The sequence below is a fragment of the Protopterus annectens genome, chromosome 10.part0, assembly GCF_019279795.1.
Source record: "Protopterus annectens isolate FY-2018-M chromosome 10.part0, PAN1.0, whole genome shotgun sequence".
Classification (NCBI taxonomy): domain Eukaryota; kingdom Metazoa; phylum Chordata; order Ceratodontiformes; family Protopteridae; genus Protopterus; species Protopterus annectens.
The window spans coordinates 1399926781-1399948710 of NC_056744.1; the positions used below are offsets into that span (position 1 = coordinate 1399926781).

General features: G+C 38.7%; 1 protein-coding gene across 1 annotated transcript in view; it reads left to right on the top strand.

Annotated features, from left to right (window-relative positions):
- Positions 1–21930, top strand: part of DNAI3 (dynein axonemal intermediate chain 3) — a 1549065-nt gene that overhangs the window by 675868 nt on the left and 851267 nt on the right. The window contains exon 6 of the mRNA XM_044086876.1: positions 13021–13164. Within this exon, the coding sequence (XP_043942811.1) occupies positions 13021–13164 (144 nt within the window). The remainder of the gene's footprint in view (positions 1–13020; positions 13165–21930) is intronic.

Here is a 21930-nt window from a genome sequence, read left to right on the forward strand (position 1 = left end):
CATGTATCCATCATGTAGTAAGCCAGTTATGAACATGAGCAACCCGATCATATACTTCCAGTTCTGAGAGCATTCTGTTATAACAGGTTGCATTGCTAACCTTTTGCCATAAATACTATCCGCTGTGGAGAAACAAAACAATTTAAGTTCTGCCAGTGCGAGTCTTTATGTTGGTGATAAAATGAAGGCCAGTCCTTAGCAATAACTGAAGGTATGGTTTTCTCACACAAAGCTTCACACATTGAAATGTGTGTGTCCTGACTTCAACTTTCGACACAAAAGGTAGCAAAACAACAACAGCCCTAGTTATTTTCATTTACTTACTACAGCCCAATAAAAAAGAGGAAATGAATTCAGCAACAATGCACTGCATACCACAATCACCTATAGCTGTCCTGTCAATTGAAGAGTATACTTTACCAAGAGTAGTCCCAATAATGTAATCAGTTTTACATGCACAGCTTCTCAGTGGAGCCCCGCTCACCTTGCATTTTAAGTTGACACACGCCATCCACACAAGCCACAGCTATCTAAAAGCCTTCCAATGAACAGTTTTGAAATGCAAACTTTAACCATTCACAGTTACTGCCCTATTATAGCTATAATTAAAAAAATATAAAGTACTTGCTCATATAAATAATCCTGCAAGACTGCTGTGTATAAACTCATATGCAGACATTTGTTTAGTTTACATGATTATGGATATGGTTTGTTCTACAAATTATAATGTTTACAAAAGTAGTTACACACAGCTGTAAATATATTTGCTTGTCACAAATTCTGTCCCCTCAAATGCATTATGGAATAAACGTAATATTTGCAGTCACACCTCATACTTTCCCATCTAAATTACTTACCTGTATTCTCGACCCCCCCCCCGCCTTGTACTTCATGTACCTGAAGTAGCAGCTCTTACCTATGTCCCCGAGCAGGCAGAGACATCAGTTCGCAATAAGTAGCATCTTCTCAGAGAATCCCAGCGAAGGCTTTGTTTTTATAGCATCCAGCAGATGCAATCACTGGATATTCCCTACTTTTCCTGGAATGAGAATGGATGTCTAAACACTCAAGTTCACAAGTAATCTCGACGAAACATAATTAGCGACTTGATCAAATATTTTCTTTTCCTGGAAACCACCTGGACCAGGTTATTTTTTACTCTTTTGTATTTTGTGAATGAGGAATGTGGTAGTTCAAGTCATGAATAATATGTCAGTATATTAGAAGCTGAAATGCATTCCTTTCACATTGGTGCCAAATGTATAAGTGCCCCACATTTTTATTTATTTGTTTTTCTGGCTTTGCTTTTTTTGATTGAGAGCTGATGCAACCCAAGTGTAAAACAAGTACCAGTTAGTGGGGTTTTCCTAACAGGAGTACAGAAATAATGGTGATGCAATGCTACAATGTCAGTCGTCAATCACATACAGGCTTACAAGTTTTGAAGCAAATTCACACTTACTTTTCTTTGGATATACTAATGATTTTTGTTAAGTTATCAAGGTGTTTAGGCAGAGACTATGATTAAACCATATGGGACAAATTGAGTAATATGAAAAACACCAAATTCACGAAAACCAGAATAAACTTCAGAAAAAAAAAACGTGAAAAAAAAGACAAAATAATGACTGTCCACACAGATGAAAGGTTGAGCGCTTTCTTTTGTTTTAATCACAATTAACTTCTTCAGAACTGACCAGTAAACCAATTAGTCAGGTTTAAATACAAAATTTGGTTAATAAATAAACCAATCAAATGTCCATTCATCTGATTATTAATTAATACATACAATTTTCTTAAAGGCAAAAATATAAAATGTGAAATATAACACTTGACATATGTACAAAAAACATACAGCACATACAAATCTATGCTTACTATAAAAATGTTCATCAAATAAGCTATTTAATAGTGTAGTCTATTATTTAAAAGACATTTAACATTTAAGGTCTCATGTAGACCAGGAATGTAATCTGCCCTAAGGAAAGCCTGCCATCTGAGCTCCTTGTTTTCCAAGGCATTATTGACTTCTGTAACAAATGGAGTCAAATCTATTTTATCCAACACAAAAAATACAAATTTCTTGAAGTTAGGTCACTCCAGAGCATGTTTGGCTAGAGCATTGTTAGTGTCTTTATTTCTAATAGCCAAGCGATGTTCATAAATCCTTTTATAAAGGGCTCTAGTTGTTTTCCCCATGTAAAAATTATGACAGATGGAGCACATAGCCAAATATACTACCCCCATATACTATACTACTACCAAGCATGTATCAAGGAATTACTAAATGACAGAATTAGTCAGTACAGACACAGTGAGGAGAAACTTTCACAATATAGATCAACTTTTGATGGAATTGTTAAATAAAAATTATATTAATTTAAACACCTACGTGGAAGAACCTCTATTAGGTGTTTTGTTCGTTGACAGCTGTCTTCTACCAGGATTATTTGAAATACATGCCATACAATCTTACTTGTGACAAATCAAGGGAGCAGCAGGCAATTTTTATTTTAAATTAGTTTAGCTGCACTCAAAAAGAAGATCATTAACAGTTCAGTGGAATCACCAAATAAAATTTAATTTACTACATTCAAAGAAAATTAATACTTTTCAAACCTAGGTACATGACAGCTCGGTAAAACTCATATATTCAAATATTTGGCCTCCTACACAGAATATTAATTTTTTAAAAGCCATGTATAAAAATTCTAACAATTTCTGTCATGGACAAGACGTTGGACCTACCTGTGTACAAAATACAAATTAAAGTTAAAAATGACTGTCTGTCTCAGTCTATCTGATCAGTAAGTTATGAACTGTGAGAACTCTCCGTAAAATAAAGCAAGCAAGACAAGTTGTTTAAGCAGTGGTAGTAAAGGACTGTGCTACTACTGACTGTTTCTCGCTCTCTTTTGTGGGAAGAGAGTGAGAACCAATCAGTAGCGATCCAGCCATCCATGTCATGTACTTGACTGCGGATGTGGCAGTCTGATTCCCTTCCACTTTACAGTGCGATTATACCACATAGACTTCTGGGCATCACACTGATGCCTTTCTCCCCTTAATCTGGACTTCTTTTATATATAATATGTATATATATATATATATATATATATATATATATATATATATATAGTATAAAGAAAAAGGTCACCCACTTTCCTGGGTGCACAAAGATGTGCCGCCATAAAGGATGAGAGGACCAATCTAGTGAAGGATTTGGAATGTCTGAACAAGTGGGCTGACAGGTGAAACATGAGGATCTGATGATGTTTTTTTGTCATCCAGTCCAATGAAGAGCCAATCATCTAGGTATGGGAATACCCAGAACCCTAGCAGTCTGAGATAAGCTGCAAGTGCTGCTGTGCATTTGTGAACACGCAGGGGACTGTGGTGAAACCAATGGGCAGTACCCTGAACTGGAAGTGATTGGCTCTCAGCTAGAAATGGAGAAAACTCCTTTGATTGCCTCACTATTTTCATATGGGGAACTATACAGCACATCCATTTATCCTTCCTCAGAAGAGGTAGAATGGACTGAACATTGACCATCCAGAATTTCATTTGTTTTACAGACTGATTGGAATAACTGCTGTCCAAAAATTGGTCTTACTGGTCCCTGGATTCTAACTTGTCTGGGAGGACCTGCTGAATTGCTCTTTTTCCTACAACTTTAAGACTTCTGCTGTCACAGATTTTATCTGATTCAGTGGCACTGTGAGAATCCTTCTTTTCTTTAGAGGAGGAGAAACAAAGGGAAATTATGTAACCTCTGGTGATTATCCTCAGCACACAAGTATCTAGTGTGATGGCATGCCTATCTTGAGGCTGCAGGAATAAGCATCCCTCTAACTGCATCCAAAGAGTGGCATTTGGGCAAGCCATCAGGAGTGGTGGAAGGCTTTTGTGGAAGAGAGAGACCATGAAATCCCTGATTCTGTGATCTACCCCTGCACCTTAGGTGATGTTCATTGAAATTGCTCCATTCTGCCTTGGGAGCCCTGTCTACAGGAGCATCCTGGATGAATCCTTGAGATTTCATAAACCACATCTTCTTCCCACCCCTCTGGTTCCTGGAAAAGGTTCTCTGAGGGGTAGAGAAGCAGATTCCAGTAGCAGAAAGAGTCTTTCCGTACTACTGTCTCCTGGTGAGAGTCCCCTTAACCTTTGTTCTGAAAAGTGTGGAAACTTCAAAGGGGCATTAAAGAAGGACATCTTAAAGCCTTCCACAAAGTCAAGCAGTCATATCCAGGCATGCTGGGGATAGCTGAGCCAGTTTCTGCTGTTCTCACCATACTATCAGCTGTGTTAGAAAGCAGACGCATGGATATGTTGGACATCGGCTGTAATGTAAAAAACTGGGACTCTACTGTTTTTTAGCTGTCTGCCAGTAAGTTACTTGAGAGGGACTTGGTGAGTTCTTTAGTCATGTCCCTCTGGAGATGCATCATGTGGGCTAGGTATTTCAGTGCTCAGAATGGGAAAGTCATTGACACACATGTTTGTTTCTGTAATCTATCTAATGCTCATGACTCCCTGTTAGGAGGACGGACAGATTTATTCTTCTCAGAATTCCTTCTTAGTGGCTTATACCACAACCATGGCATCTTCTTGGGGACCCTTGCTCCTGTGTGCTTTGTCCTTAGATGTAACCAAGATTTTATCTGGCTTTGAAAGAATTGGCTCTGCCATATCAGGATCTTTCTAAGCCTGCTTAGCTACTAGCTCTATAAGTGTGTCAGCAGGTGGTACCACCCAGGAGGTAGAAGAGTCAACTCCAACTGTCTCGAGGAATACAGACTCCTCAGGGAGGGGTATATCAGTGGACCAACCCCCTTGTTGTTTCATCAGCTCCAAAATGTCACCGAAAGTGATGTCCCCTAGAAGGGATCTCAGGGATCCATCCCCATCATCCAAGTCTGTGTCACCAGTAACTGATTCTGGAGAGGAATCTAAATGTCTTCTCTTACATGTGTATTTTCTGGGACTCTGACATGGTGCTTCTTCTGGGGACAGGTCATCATCAGACTGGCAGCCTTGAGACTGAATGAAGCTGACTGTTCCTGTGAACCTGGATATGCAGAGTCAGGCACAATGTCCAAAAGAGGCTGGAATGGAGATGAATGTGTGTAAAGCACATCTTCTCTTGGCTTAGCAAGACCCTTTTTGAAAACCTCAAAGCAGAGTCAGACATCAGGGTCAAAGAGACACCCACATAATCAGGATGAGATATAAGAAAAGCCTCTCCAGATCTGATCTGTCTCAGATCTGAAGTCGACAACTGAGCCAAGCTATCAAGTGCTGAGACATTGAGGGAAAGAGACAGTTCTGAAAGTTTCATTTTTTAATCCATGTCTTGAGCCACAGCACTGATGCTTCGGCTCCAAGACAGATCCCAATCTGAAGGCATTGGAGTGAGAGAGAGTAAGGGATACTATTGGAATTGAATTTGACAAGACTTTTGGCTCCAACATGGGTGCTCCTGGGAGGCTCAGACCCACGGGTCCTGGATACAAAGTACAGCCCAAAAACAGGAGATATCAATGGAGCAGGTTTTGGGGCCACTCTCAGAACATCTTGTGAGGATGGTGCCAGGAGAACCCCTGAATAAATTTGCATCCGAAGGAACCTCCACATTATCCTGTCAAAATCTGCCTTGGTAAGACTCCTCAGTGATTAAATGAACCTGGAAGATGAAGCCACTGAAGGTTGTCTCAGTGAGCGCCTCTCCTGCCAGAAAGGTGAATGGAGCTGAGAATGCATTGATGATCAGATCCAAGGAGCAGTCATATCCATTTGTCAAGGAATTTATGTTGCAGGACCCAAGGGTTTCAATGGGACCAGAGACCATTTTCTCTTTTCTGATGATTTGTCTTTCTCCAATTTTTTTTTTCTTTAGGTTTCTCCTTGTCTTTTTGTCTAGGTTGGAGAGACAGAAAGAGTATTGGTGGAAGTTGAAGTCTTGGGTAGGTAGTCCTGTTTGTTTAGGGATCAGACCTTTTAAAACTAGCTTGTCTCTATGATCTTGAAGGACCTTCATACAAAACGAGGAACATGCCCTGCATTCAATGTGAAGATGAACTTTCTCCAGGCAATAGACACAAAGGGAATGTTGGCCATGCAATGAGATCTGCATTTTTTGAATCCTTGAACCTTGTCTGCCATGACAAGGATAATTATCAAATAAAACACAAGGTACAAAAACACTATAGTCTAGCCCCAAAAAAAATATATTTGTATGTATATATATATATATATATATATATATATATATATATATATGTGTGTGTGTGTGTGTGTGTGTGTGTGTGTGTGTGTGTATAAACACCAAGAAATCATGCTTTAAGATAGGAGAGTTAAGTAAACAGTGCTAGAAGGGGAAAAATTATTTCTAAATATAGATATAGAGAATGCTTTAAAGATGTATACAGATGTTGAGGGGAGGTAAAAAAGGAAAGAAACTGCCAGCTTAGCTGCAAATTATTGGTCAGAGCCTTCAAAAACACATCCCTCTTGATAAGGTAGCAAGCAAGATCTGAGGTGTTTGGGGGAAGAGAGGGATTATGGGCAGGGGAAGATTCAGATCCCTGGATCCACATCATAAAAAAGGTGCCCAGGTCAGATCTGGTTGGATCCAATAACACAAAGGTTGAACCGGACAAAAAGAAGACATCATGTATCTATCGTTACGGTGAGTACATAGCTTTGGTCTCATTGCAAATATATGCAAACTGCTGCACTTAAGCCACAGCAATCATGCTGTGACATTTTAGCTGAGAAATGTGGAACTGATAGCAACAGAGAAAGAAAAGTTTTTGTGAGTATTGGTCACATATATACTAGACCACCAGGAACTAAGTAAGAGGACATCATCATCAGCAAACAGAATAACGGGGTGTATCCTAAGGAGGATAGAGTCCACAACTTAAGTAGCTTATGTTTCCTCTTTACAAGACCTTGGTGAGACCACACTTTGAGTACTGCACCCATTTCTCTAGGCCATATAAATGAGGAATTCAGGCTGCTGGAAGGAATTCAGAAGATCGCTACCAGAAAGATTCAAGGGATGGGGAAGAGCTATGACTAAACTTGTGTCACTTGAAGACAGAAGTAACAAGGGGGGACATGCTGTTGGTGCTCAGGATCATGTTAGGGAGATATGAAGTGGTTATTCTGAACAGGAAGGACAGAGGGTGAAGGAGAGTGCATAGGCAGCAGATCAGTGTACTAGCTACACATTGGGTCTTTGAGAGTACTTTCTCACAGAAAGGGTTGTGCATCTATGAAATGGGCTACTGGAATGGGGGAAGAAGAAGGAAATTACAGAGATATTCAAAAGGGCATGGGATAGGTGGAGAAAAGGTGGAGGTAGAATGTTAAGGCATTTAAAAGGACATACTTGACAGGCTTATTGCCTCCTTCTGTTGTCAGGCTAATGTAATGCTATGTAAACTAATACAATCAGGTTTGGATATTGATCCTTCATAGTGAAACCATGTTCTGCAGTGATTGCTGGTAATGATTGACCTTTGAAGCATGCTTATCGTATCAGAGCACAGTTGTTCATATAGAACACTTAACTTGAAAGGAGCTGGAGCAGTCATTGAGTAATACATAGGATTCCCACAGCTGGTTTCAGAGGCACCTGATATACCCATGTAGAGTACAGTTGAAAAACCTGCAACTGTACATATTGTGAATAGAGACAGGGAGGAACCTTTACCTGTGCTTGTAACCAAAGAAAAAATCTTTTAAAAATATGAAATATTTGACTTTTACAACCCTCTTAATTGTACTACTCATAAAAGGTGTGCTCCATTTTACCAGAAAGATTATGAAGAATATAGTCTATTTTAAAAGATGGCCTTGCAGTCTACACTGACTTTTATAGTTAGAAAAATATAAACATTGAAGGCCTAAACTGAAAAAAAAATGTAAAGCAGTTTTTTGTAACTTATCTATAAACATTTACTGTACTTTTATTCTCGTGAATTTTTGGTATAAGAAAAAGTGTGTGTACAGTATCTTGTATTATGCTTATCTAGTTTATTTTGTTCAGGATAAGAATTCAGGTTGATTGGTTTGTCATATATTTTTATTTGAAACTAGTCTATACCTGCCTCAAATTTATTCTTTACTACCCTGCATTACTAGAATTACTAGGAAGTGATGGGTAGGTATGGTGTTAAGGAAAGGAATGCAGATGGTCAGATGGTGGTGAATTTTGCAAAAAAGATGGACGTGGCTGTGGTGAACACATATTTTAACAAGAGGAAGGAGTATAGGATGACATACAAGAGTGGAGGGAGATGCACACAGGTGGATTATATCCTATGCAAGAGGACCAGTTTGAAGGAGATTGGAGACTGTAAAGTGGTGACGGGGGAAAGTATAGTTAGGCAGCATAGAATGGTGGTCTGCAGAGTGACGTTGGTGATCAAGAAGAGGAGGAGGAGTATGAAGGCAGCACCAAGTAGCAAATGGTGGAAATTGAAAACGGGTGATTGTGAGGTGGAGTTCAGAGAAAAGTTAAGACAAGCACTGGGTGGCAGTGAAGAGTTATCGAACAGCTGGGTAACTACAGCAGAGCTAGTAAGGGAGACTGCTAGAAAGATGCTTGGTGTGACATCTGGACAGAGGAAGGAGGACACGGAGACGTGGTGATGGAATGAGGAAGTACATTAGAGTATAGAGAGAAAGAGGATGGCGAAGAAGAAGTGGGATTGTCAGAAAGATGAAGAAAGTAGACAGGAGAATAAGGAGATGTGGTGCATGACAAAGAGAGAGGTGGCAAAGGCTAAGGATAAGGTTTATGGACAGTTGTATGAAAGGATGGACACTAAGGAGGGAGAAAAGGACCTGTTGGCTAGACAGAGGGACCAAGCTAGTAAAGATGTGCAGCAGGTAAGGATGATAAAGGATAATGAGGGAAATGTACTCACAAGCGAGGAGAGTGTGTTGAGGAGATGGAAAGAGTACTTTGAGGGGTTGATGAATGAAGAGAATGAGAGGGAGAGAAGGTTGAATGATGTGGGGATAGTGAATCAGGAAGTGCAATGGATTAGCAGGGAGGAAGTAAGGATAGCTATGAAGAGGATGAAGAATGGAAAGGCTGTTGGTTCAGATGACATACCTGTGGAAACTTGGAGGTGTTTAGGAGAAATGGCAGTGGAATTTTTAACGATATTGTTTAATGAAATCTTGGAAAGTGAGCGGATGCCTGAAGAGTGGAGAAAAAGTGTTTTGGTACCGATTTTTAAGAATAAGGATGATGTGCAGAGCTGTAGTAACTACAGAGGGATAAAATTGATCAGTCACAGCATGAAATTATGGGAAAGAGTAGTAGATGCTAGATTAAGCAGGGAGATGATGATTAGTGATCAGCAGTTGGCTTCATTCCAGGAAAGAACACTACAGATGCGATGTTTGCTCTAAGACTGTTGATGGAGAAGTACAGAGAAGGTCAGAAGGAGTTACATTGTGTCTTTGTGGACTTAGAGAAAGTATATGACAGGGTCCCCTAGAGAGGAGTTGTGGTATTGTATGAGGACGTCGAGAGTAGTAGAGAAGTATGTAAGAGTGGTACAGGATATGTACAAGGGTAGTGTGACAGTGGTGAGATCTGCAGTGGGAGTGACAGATGCATTCAAGGTAGATGTCGGATTACATCAAGGATCAGCTCTGAGCCCTTTCTTATTTGCAGTGGTGATGGACAGGTTGGCAGACGAGATCAGACAGAAGTCCACTTGGACTATGATATTTGCAGATGACATTGTGATGTGTAGTGAGAGTAGGGAACAGGTTGAGGAGACCCTGGAGAGGTGAAGATACACTCTAGAAAGGAGAGGAATGAAGGTCAGCAGGACTAAGACAGAATATGTGTGTGTGAATGAGAGGGAGGATAGAGGAATAGTGAGGATGCAGGGAGTAGAGTTGGTGAGGGTGGACAAGTTTAAATACTTGGGATCATCAGTTCAGAGTAATGGCGAGTGGGGAAGAGAGGTGAAGAAGCGAGTACAGGCATGGTGGAGAAGGATGTCAGGAGTGATTTGTGACAGACAAATACCAGTAAAAGTGAAAGGGAATTTCTACAAGAGGGTAGTGAGACCAGCTATGTTATATGGGTTGGAGACAGTGGCACTGACAAAAAGGCAGGAGTCAGAGCTGGATGTGACAGAATTAAGATGTTAAGAGTTGCACTGGGTGTGACGAGGGTAGACAGGATTAGGAATAAGTATATTAGAGGGTCAGCCCAGGTTGGACGGTTTGGAGACAAAGCCAGAGAGGTGAGATTGCTTTGGTTTGGACATGTGCTGAGGAGGGATTCTGTGTATATTGGGAAAAGGATGTTAAGGATGAAGCTGGAAGGTAAGAGGAAAAGAGGAAGGCCTAAGATAAGGTTTATGGATGTGGTGAGAGAAGGCATGCAGGTGGTTGGTGTGACAGAGCAAGATACAGAGGACAGGAAGAAATGGAAACAGATGATCCGCTGTGGCAACCCCTAATGGGAACAGCTGAAAGAAAAAGAAGACCCTGCATTACTAGAAGGTTCTAAACTATTTAGCTGTTCACATTGTTTGCTACTGCTAACTTACCAAGGAGTTTGATGTTTCTTTCTTCTGACCCCCTCACATTGACCACCAAGCCTTCCCAGGCTCCCATCTGTGACCCATTTTTCCTCAAAATAGTGAGAGCCTATTGGCTCGTTTTTTCTCCATGGGATGAGAGTTGGATGCCAGCCAGGAATAGAGTTGTCGTGCATGCTGAGGGCCAAGGATGTTCCTAATTTGTTCACACCTTTGATGTAGCTTTGAACAATGCGTAATGGTTGTGCTGATGGGACACATGTATTTCCTTGCATGCCAGCCCTGGCTGCAATGCAGCACACTTCAGTGTACATATGCAGCAGTGATTGCCTACATTTGGGAGGAATCTTCACATCTTCCTCAAGATGAGCAAGCTAGCATTAGCCACTCTTCTGCCACCTTCCCCATGTTAGCTCCTCCTCTGCCCAAGCTGCTAATTAGACTCAATTTATCTGAGGCATATTTAGGGTGATAGAGATGGCTGAATTTGCATTATCTTATTAAATCTTTTAAACCTTTTAAGGTGTTGATGTTTTCTGTTGAGGTTTAATGTATTGTGGTGGTTCTACCATGTAAATTCCCAACAGATAAGGGAAAACAGCCATAAGACAGGCTATTGGATTAGGCAGTGCCAAATTCTAGGTTTGCTGGAGTATTTAGCTTTTCTTCAGGAAATAATCATTTTTATATGGGAGAATGCAATTGAGGAAAGTAATAAGGATTGGTCCCTTTAAGCTCAAATACCTGAGCTTCACTGGCTTCAGGTGTCTGCAGTCAGCTGTTAAGTGCCTTTTTAAGGCCAAGGTAATTTTCATTTGACAGAAGTCATTTGGGAGAATCAGAGGAGTATTGTTGCTTATAAGAAAATTGTCTGAGACCAGCTCTGAGTCAGGAATCCAGCAAGAGAGCCACAGTGGAAGTAATGAAAAAAACAGGAGAAATTTTTATAAGTCACTTTTTGTTTTGTCTGATGACACCCTGGTGGGAAGAGACATGGGGTTGCTTATGTTTATCCCTTGGACTTTTGTTCTTTTGGCATATTTATTCTGGGGAAATACTTACTAAAAAATGTATTTTTGTCTGGCTCATCAGAGTGCAATTTCAGACTACTAGCAATATGAGAGCTATTGAGCACTTGAGCTAAATATTGCTGTAGGTGCAGCTGAAGGAGTTAACTGGCTATTTTACTTCAGACATCCTGTTTTGCTTCTCATTTACATTTTGGGGAAGTCATCCCACTTTTCTGCTGTACCAGTAAAAACTTACTGTTCTGTGAGACATCATGTGTGTTCACAACCTAAAAATTTAACGAGATATAATAATTATATTTCAACAATTTAAATGACTTTAAAATTCAGTGTTTATTGTCATATTAACTTTTATGAGTCACATAGAATGCTGCCTTTATCTACCAGAGTTCCACTTGTTCTGCCAAATAACCCCTTCTTGAATTTGTAATTGACCACTAGGGAAAAAGGACAGAAAGTGATCATTTTGAATATACTTTCTGATTTGGGCAACCCCATAGTACCCAATAACACTGCTGTGACACTGCAGTTTAGTGAAATGATAAAGCTTCCTGAGATAACAGCATATTAGTAGATGAATAACACGTCTCTTAATTTGAACAGTTACAGGTGCATTCCCCCTACCGGCCCATGTAAAAAAATTGCACAGGCAGCTGCACACGCACGCACGCACACACACACACACACACGCACACGCACACGCACACGCACACGCACACGCACACACACACACACACACACACACACACACACACACACACACACACACACAGCAGGCACTCACAGATGACTTCCCAGAACTTGCACACTGTTGAAAGATGGCTTACACTTTTTTTCTTTTCGCATCTCAAATTGCCTAGAGGTACTCTTTGAATTTCTTTAAAACATGATTGTGATCTTGGCAAAAACGTCCAGAGAAGCATACATTGCTAATTAGCATTGTCTGCACCCCTGGGCAGCCCATTTGGATGCAGCCTTTGCTGACTGACTAAACCATTTGTAGCATTACGGACAATAGCCTTCTTATCACTGTGGTGCTACACTGAATCGGAAATTGTATCAAACTAAGTAAACATGCCTAAAACAGATTTGCACATTACAATGTGTTTCTGAATCCTGGTCAGTGTTTAGTATGCCTGCTACATTTTAATTTTAAATAACTCATATGTATTGAAATTCATGTTTGCCTATAAAAGTCTGTCACTCAAAATAAGTGATACTTCATTTTCATTTGTTGTAACTACAATATAATAAATGTAAAAATAGAAGTGCATGTGTTTTATAATATAGAAGTGCATGTGTTTTATATATATATATATATATATATATATATATATATATATATATATATATATTTGTGGAAGCATAGTTGGATAATGATGTTTGTTTTTTATTCTTATCAGCCTTCAGCAGAGTCAGTTGATGAAGGAGATGATGAAGAAATACTAGAAACACTTGTATACAAGCCTCCTCTGTCCAAACCTTGGGTGTCTCTTGGTAGTGAAAAGGAAATTGAAGACGAATCTGTTAAGGATTTTCAAAAACAAGTAAAACTGTTTAGTTATTAATTTGACATTGAAGCTAAATTTTTGCTTATTACTTTATCACTAAAATGCACATGATTTGAAATTCAAGAGCAAAAATGTTTAATTTGAAGGCCCTCTGTCTGTCTCAAGAGCATCCATGAGCTATAGATAGTTTTTGTCCAAAGCTGCAGTGACTTGAACCTTTTTAGAGAGTCATTCTTTCAATATTTTTAAACCGTTCTTAGAATCATTTTCTAAAATTGCTCCTGTAACTATTTACACTTATTTATTAATGCAATTGGTTGGATGTCCCCTTTTTTACAATGCTGCCGACTGGTGAAAAATTAATAACCTACCACTAAAATGCCAGAGAAAACTGAAATGCCATATGTACTATGTCAGACTGCTAGGGCCATGAGCCATTGTAAGTTACATTTATTTAACAACTTTATTTACACTTTTAATTCACAACCGCTCTGCTCCTTGCCTAAAGCAATAAATAAGTGTAAGTTGCAATGTACAAGTACAGTAAATAGCACTTGTGGTCTCCTCATCCATGCATAACCTCATTTTGTAAACATATTATACAGAGGTTCTCTTTAGACACATGTTGGTATTATTAAATGCATTTCCATTCATAACTTGTATTTAATTAAAGATACTTTCCTTTTCATGATGTTATAAGCACATTGTCCAGTTGAAATATATACAAATGCCCCTTCTGGTAATTATTTAATTTTCAATATCCATTATCCAAATCAGGATTATGTGGAGATAAACCTAGCCTGGCTATCAGTGGTTGTACAGCAAGAATCAATATTGGGTGGGATGCAAGTCCATCAAAGGATGTGTGTATGGTAACATACAGCTGTGGCTGGTTTACACTATCTCCATTCAGTCTATTTTCATTTCTTTTGAGATGAAGAAGGGTTTAGCCTCCTAAAAACAGTGTATTTCTGTTGTGTAGTTTGATTTTATGGGTACTCATGTTTTTTTTTTTTTCCAATAAACATCTGTATTATCGTATATTACAGTTATTCCATCCATCTGTGCAATCCTCATGTTTGGTACTCATTATTTCTCATCAGGCTGCCTGTACATTTTCTTGTTCTTGCTTATTTTAACATTGACTAAGGTTATAACAAGGGAACCTGCATTTACATAATTATTATTCATTTTTTATCTTGTGTCCAATGTACTTAATGAAACTTTAAAGCAGATTAGTGATCTTGGGTGAGAGCAAGAGCCATTGTTAAACATTCATACTTTTCTAAAATTATCCATTCAACTGTGGCTCCTGGTAAATTCCGTCCTTATTTTTGTTGCATTGTATCATCCTTTCTGCCCTGCATGTCAGTTAATGACTTATGACCTATTACAAGTCATATGTGATAAGCCATGTGTGTGACTTTGTTGCTGTCTCTGACCTCATTACACTCTGTCTATTCTGTTCTAATCCATTCACTATTATTTCAGATTTTTCTTCTTTGCCTTGTGGGATGTGCCCTTTCCAATTTATATGCTGCCTTTATATTGTAGGAATTAGATAATTTTATTTATTTATTTATTTTACATTTTTACCAGGAAAGTCCAACTGGACATTCTGTCCTTTTTCAGCGGAGGCTCAGGGAAAAAAGCTCCACAGTAATAGATAAAACAAGAGTACAATGGTGGTAAAATTATACAAATACATAAACAATAATGAATTGATTGATTAGGTACAGAGATTTAGAACCGACAGTACAGCTACTTTATCATAAAGTTCAACATTTTTGCATTAATAATGAATTTACAATACATATAATTTCAAGTATTCTAGACAGATTTTGATACATGAAAAGAGAGTGTAAGTTCTGAGATTCTACAACATACTGTCAAGATGTATTACAATTCATGGGAAGGTGTAATAATTAAAGACGTTTTACTTAGCCAGGGTTAGTACAAGAGCATATCCACGTTTTGGTTAGGTGTGTTTTAAGGGATTCTTTGAATTATGTAGTGCTGGAGATTTTTATGTTTAGGGGAGAGAATTCCAAAGTTTTGCTGTGCAGTTGGAATAGAGAAAGTCTCCAGCTGAATTGTTAGCTTTAGATACCTTTAATAAAGATTTGTTGGTGGAACCCAAGACTTGATTAGTAGAGTGAGGTTGGTGGAGGTTAATAAGAGCAAGGAGTTTTGTCTGGTTGATAGAGTAATTGATGGGCCGTGGTCATTTGGTTGTAGGCAAGAAGGTTGGGCAGTTCTAACCAAGAAACCTGTCTTAGTGCAAGGCAGTGATGTAATATATAAGTAGATTATGTGGCAAACTGCAATTTTATTATAGCAAGTTTGCTTAAATCTGATTTCTTTGGGTTAGTGAGTATGGATGATGCATAGAGAAGGGTAGAGACAAGATGGGTTCTAGCAAAGGTGGCTTTTGTGTTATTTGTGAGGAATTTTTTGTGTTTGTATAATGACCCAGGTTTTTATGTGTACTTTTTAAATAATCTGGTCTATGTGAATGTCAAATCTCATGATGCTGTCTATAATTGCACTGAGAAGTTTGGTATAGTGTACTGGAGAAATAATTGCATTATTTGTGGATAGAGGGTGGTCAGTGGCTCTTGTGGGTTGAAAAAGCTTGAGCTTAGTCTTACTGGGCTTAAGAAAGAGCTGAGTGTTGGCTAGACAAGATTCTACTGCAGTGAAGGAATGCTGGGTTATAAGTTGAAGTTGTTGGAGTGAGGGAGCTGTGCATCTTAGGGTTGAATCATCAGTGTACTGGACAAAGGATGCATGTAGGGTAGAAATGTGAAGATTGTTAGTAAATAGAGTGAAGAGGAAAGGACCCAGGATAGAGCCTGGTGGCACTTCCAAAGTGACTGACTGAAGAGGTGATTTTGCTACCACTTGACTGCTTGCTGTCATCCAGCAAGATATTCTTGGAAGCAAGTTAAAGCATAGTGGCTGAGTTTAAGATTTGAAAGAGCTGTTACTAGTTTATTATGAGAGACTGTACTGAAGGCTTTGGATAGATCAAGAAAGAGGATACTAATTTGCCTTCATTTCTGTGCCGATTAACTGTATTGATAAAGGACTTCAGAGTAGTAGTTGTGCTCTGTTTTGGTCGGAATCCATGCTGAGTGTTAGAAAGAAGATTGTTAGAAGATAGTTTAGTAATTGAGAGTGGATGCATCTCTCTAAGATTTTTGATAGTAGAGATAAGATCACAATGGGATGATAGTTAGGTAGTTCTACTGAGTTACCACCTTTATGCAATGGGATTATGTGTGATATTTTCCAAATGGTTGGAACTTTTTGTTCTGAGATGGATCAGCTAATAAGGATGGATGCTGGGTAGGAGATGGCTTCTGCTGAGATTTTGAGGTACTGTGCAGGTATTTCATCAGCTGCTAGGGTTGTTGGCTTCAGTTTCCTTAAATATTTTTATAGTTTCTATAGGGACAGGTTGGAAGGAGAAGGTATTGCCATACTGATTTGATGCTAAGTAAGGTGATGGGGAGAGCAGTTGTTGTTTGTGAAGGCTAGGATGGACTCTGTAAAATATTTATTAAATTGTGTTTCTATACTGTCTGTAGTATTGTTGGTTGATGGGGAAGGTGTACTAGCTTGTCCTGGGTGTAAGATTTTTTTTTTATGGCAGACCAGAATTTTTGAGCATCTTTTTGATGTTTAGTTTGGCTGGCACTGTAGTGGTTTGTTTTATGTTGTCTGATTTGCTTTTTGCCTTTGTTCCTTAGTTCTAGATATGCCTGTTTATTTACTGAGGTTTTGTTAGTGCGCCACTTTTCTCAAGCTTTATCTCTCATTTTTAGTACTGATTTAGTTTTCTTACTTAACCAGGGGGTAAAGTTGCGTTTTATTCTTACAGTCCATGGTGGAGCAAGGTTCTTCAGGACCCTAAGGAAAGTTGAGTTATGGCTGGGGGAGGTACTTGAGTGATGACCAATTACATTGGTTTAGGGTGACTACAAATTCAGTGGAGTAACATTGTTTTTGTTTCGAATTTGGTGGTAAGTATTGAGCTTTATTTTTTTCGATGTCTAAGTAAATAGATTGGGTAATGGTCACTGAGAATATCTTGGAGACATCTGGAGTGTAAAGAGAGAAATGGGTCTGTTTGTTAACGTCCAGTTCAGGATAGACTGTCTCTTTAATGTTTTTTTCAGTCCTAGTGGGAAATTGAATTGTTTGTGAGAAGCCATGAGGATTTATGTGATTAGTGGGCTTTGTTAGAGTTCTATGTGTACCAGTCTATGTTGAAATCACCCATGATGTCCACTGGAGAATGTGTTCAACGGTAGAGAGGTTGTTACTGGGGGGGGGATATAGACTCCAACTATATTTAAGTGTTTTTTTAGAGTTAATTATTAGTTTTCTAAACAAGATTTCAGCATTATGGAAGTCAGGGGTACTTTGATTAATGGCAACTAGATTGATTGTTTTTGAATGCTGTGACACCTCCTTTTTTGTTAGTCCTGTCTAGTCTAAGGTTATTGTATCCTGACAGTATAATATCATTGTTGGTGATGTGTGGTTTTAGCCAGGTTTCTGTTATTAAGATAATGTATGGTTAGTAAGAAGTTCTGGTGGCATGTAATTCTTGAACTTTAAGAATATTTCTGATGTTAATATTAAGTAATAGTAGATCAGCTCCTTTCTTGGGATGGTTAAAAAAGCTTTGTGGTTGAGAGGTGCGTTGAGAATTTGAGTGAGCAGTGTATTTTTGGGGTCCTAGATTAGGGTGCATGTCTCCACTAAGAATGAGTTGAATTGCTATGTGTGTAATTAGTTTTATGAATTTAGTAATACATTTTTTATATTTTAGAGAAATGGGTGGAGAAAGTTTGAGTGAGAATAGTACATGATGAATGAGTAAAGCTTATAATGCTGTATAAGGATGGTGATAGCCCATTTCTAATAACTATACACTATATACAGGTCAATTCATCAGTGGTGCCCTTCCTCTCTCTGCTTATTGTCCTCATCCTTTTTCCTCTTAGATTCCCCCCCATATGTGTGCTCATTTTTTACCACCTTGAGTTAAATTGTTTTACAGAAGCCCCATTTTGTTTTCCTTAGCCTTTTCAACAGTCCTTCACTTCCTTTACATTTGGTTTATCGGATTTTTCCACTTTCTGGTAATGGCTTTCTTTGCATTCCATCAGCATTTTGATCCATGTCAAGTGTACTGTCTCTTTGCAAAATTCTACTATGCCCACTCAAGTTATTTCTCAGATAACTTAAGTCCTGTTTGAAATCTGCTTATCTTCTGCATTCCCAAAAAATATGTTGCCAATTTTCCTGCTAATCTTCCTCCTCACACCTCCACTGCATGGCGGGTACCCCCAGGTAAATTCTACTTGATTTTGCTGATGTGTAAAGATACTTCTGTAAGCACTTCCACACAAATATGCTGAATTTCATCACCTTTATTGCTTTCTTAGGCATAGAACAGATTTCTAACCATGTCTACATATACATTGTTTTGTTTGTTCCCAATTCGAGTTTATTCTTCATTCTCAGTCTCTTGCAATAATTTATATAATTTTGGCATCATTCTCTCCTCTAATTTTTCTTTACTCTGAACTCCAAAAGCCATGTTAACCAGCCCCAGCCACTCATTTCGTTATATTTCCCAATAGTTTAAAGTGACCTTTTTCTTACCTGATCACTCAGTATTGTAAATTTAACCACTTCAAATGTTATATTTCTTACTGATTTCTTCCTAGTTAATTTTTTTATCTCCTCTCCATGAGTTGATCCTAATGTATTTCCTCCATTTTCTGTTGCCCCCACCTCCAAACCACTATAGTTTTTTTCTTCTCATCTATTCAATCACCTGTAGTAAAGATATCTTCTCTTCATTTTGTAATCCCTTTTTTGAAATACTTTACTGGCCTCCCCTGCCAAGAACCCCACTTGCAGGTTTCCTAGGTCCCCCAGTTGCACCCTTCAGATTATGTCTAACCAGGTCCCCTAGTTTCACCCCCCAGATTTTATCTAACCAGTCATAATCTTTGAATTTTGGGTGTTAAAATATTATCATCTGCTTCCATTTTTCTTCAAAATTATTTGTATCCCAGTCCACCATGCTAACATTGCTGCTTTCATATAATTTTCTTTTGTTAAGGTACCGAGTTCCTATCACGTAGTCCAACTTTTACAAGTTCGAACCACATATGGTTGAGACCATAAATTCGAATTTGTAAAAGTTTGCCCGCTTGAATGGAAATCTCCATAAGCAGAGATTTCCATTATGTTCAATGTGGTGCGATCTCGGAGTTGGTATATTTAAGTAGCGGGGGTGTGGGGGGTGCAGAGGGGCTTGAACCCTGCTTACAACAATTTATTTTGTTGTATTTTTTTTTTTTTTTTTTTTATAGTCGAAGTTTCGTAGCTTCGAACATAATGGTTCGACCATTAGGTGTTCAGAGTTACGGAACTTCGACTATGTAATATAGACCCTAAGGTACCCAATCCTCCTAACTCTGCTGGTTGTACTAGCATACTCCATTTCACTCTAGGTCACCCTCCTGCCCACTGAAAATCTCTTTCAACTTTATAGTTTATAATACCCTTTATTTGGAAAAGTCCAGAATGACTGAGTCAGATATAAAATATTTTGGACCATATGCAATTTGTAAATCAAGAGCATATGATCAAGTAATAGATTAAGGTTTTTGCAGTTCTTCTGAATTTTCCTTATTTATAGGTCTTGTAGGTCTCCTCGGATTAATATTACATCATCTGCGTAAATACTTATTTTCAAAGCTTCATCTTCCCATTCGTAGCACTTTACATCTGATCTTATTTTTTCCCACTAGGGTTTCTAAATCTAGAGCAGATAATAATGGGTATAATGGACATCCTTGTTGGGCCCCTCTAGTTAGTTTAAAATTTCCTGATGTTTTTCCCGTTAGTTTGGCTGCTGCTGTTCTCAAACAACAACAGCTATTAGTGTGCTATTGTTTGAGATTATTTCTCTTTAATCATGTTTTGTTTAGTCTTGAGTGAATCCCATGTGCTTTAATACCATAAATATAAACCCATGGTTTAACCCGTTGAAGACTTTCTTTACATCTAAGGATAAAACAGCCACCTGTCTCTTACTGTGGTTCCCTTATTATCTTCAGTGTCTTTATTATATTGTCAATCGTGATTCATTCCTGAATAAACCAACAATGGTATGTGTTTATTATTTGTGGAAGGAGGTCTGCCAGTCTTTTAGATATTATATTCATAAAAAGTATAATAATGGTTTAAGATTGTTGTGTGTCTATAAGACCAATTGGTTAATAATAGATCTGAAGTTGTCAATTTTCATGTTATCCTCATTGTATGGGTTTGGTTCCTATCCCTTAGAACTGACTCTGCCGCTTGCTAAAGCTTGTAGCAACCAAAAACTCTCATCTTCCCCCTCTACTCATAATGCAACTGGTTCATTACCTCAGATCTCATTTGCCGCTTTCAGCTTCAGATGTGGTTTTGCATTACTCTTGAGCTTACAAGCAGATAAGTGATATTTTTCTAATTCTTCTTTTCTGATTTCCCCCTTCTTATTAAACATTCATCTATACTAATCATCACACCTTTTGCTAGTCTTTCCTGTTTCTGTTTTCCGTACTTTTTGTACTGTTAGGTACTATCGCTAGTATCTCTTCCCTACCTTTTGGTAGCCTTCTTCAGTGCCATCATTGGTATGCAAATCCCTTTACCTTTCAAAAAAAAAAAAAAAACAATTTTTCTGTCTTTCACTGTAGTTTTTTGACGTGTTTGTTTTTCTGTGAGAGCTGAACTCCTTGAGTGCATGCATTTGTGGTGCTTTCTTTCCCACTTCTATTATTCATAAAGATAAAGGAAAAGAGAAAGCCCCTTCTAACTTCAAGAGATGTGCAAAGTATGCACATAAGATTCCATTCTCCGATCAGCACTCCCTTTGTATTTTTTGTCTGGGGCTGCTACATCTCTAGGAGGATTGCTCCATCTGCCATGCCTTTAGTAATCGGGCATTGATGGAATGGAAAAATAAATTAAAAGGCTTGCTGGACTCTTCTTTTGGAGTGGCCATTTCTGGGTCACCGTCTTTTGAATCGCACAGACCTAAGCCTAAATCTTCTGTGTTCAGTCCTGCTTCCTCCTTTTCTATGAAATCAGTGGAGGCCAAGAAATGCAGTACCTCAGTACCAATACCTTGCTGACACTGAACAGCAAAATATTTGTTTTTTATTGTTAGATCCTTCAGTTGCTTCAGAACTCCGAGTACTGAACCTTCAGCACCCAACAGTTTTGTCAGTACCAACCACAGGCAAGGTTCTGTCATCGGTACCATATTCATCGGCACTGACTAGATAATTTATTACAATACCTAGGTCTAGATATTCTTATTTGTCGATCCATTCCCAGATAGATTATCATCCCCTTTTCTGGATTGACCGACTTCATACTCAGCAAAAACTACCTGTTCCTCCCAGAGTCTTACTGAAAAAGAGGAAGATTCTGTGGGCACAGTGATTCACTGGAACTGTAGGCATTCCATCTCATTGGGTCAGGGTCCTTCTGCTTCCACCACTGCAAGCACTTTTCCTCCTCTGACTTCTGTAGTTAGTTCAGAGTCCTTGATTCTGAGTTGTCCGGCACCAACTGTCTTGGTCCTGAAGGTGTTTTCTTCATTGGCGCTGATTGTGTCCCTGAGTTCTCCGGCTCACTCAGAACCAAAGACATCCTGGATCTGTGTCTGTCCTGTCAGTTCCGAGGAGTTTGAGTAGACCCAAGTTTTTTTGGTGT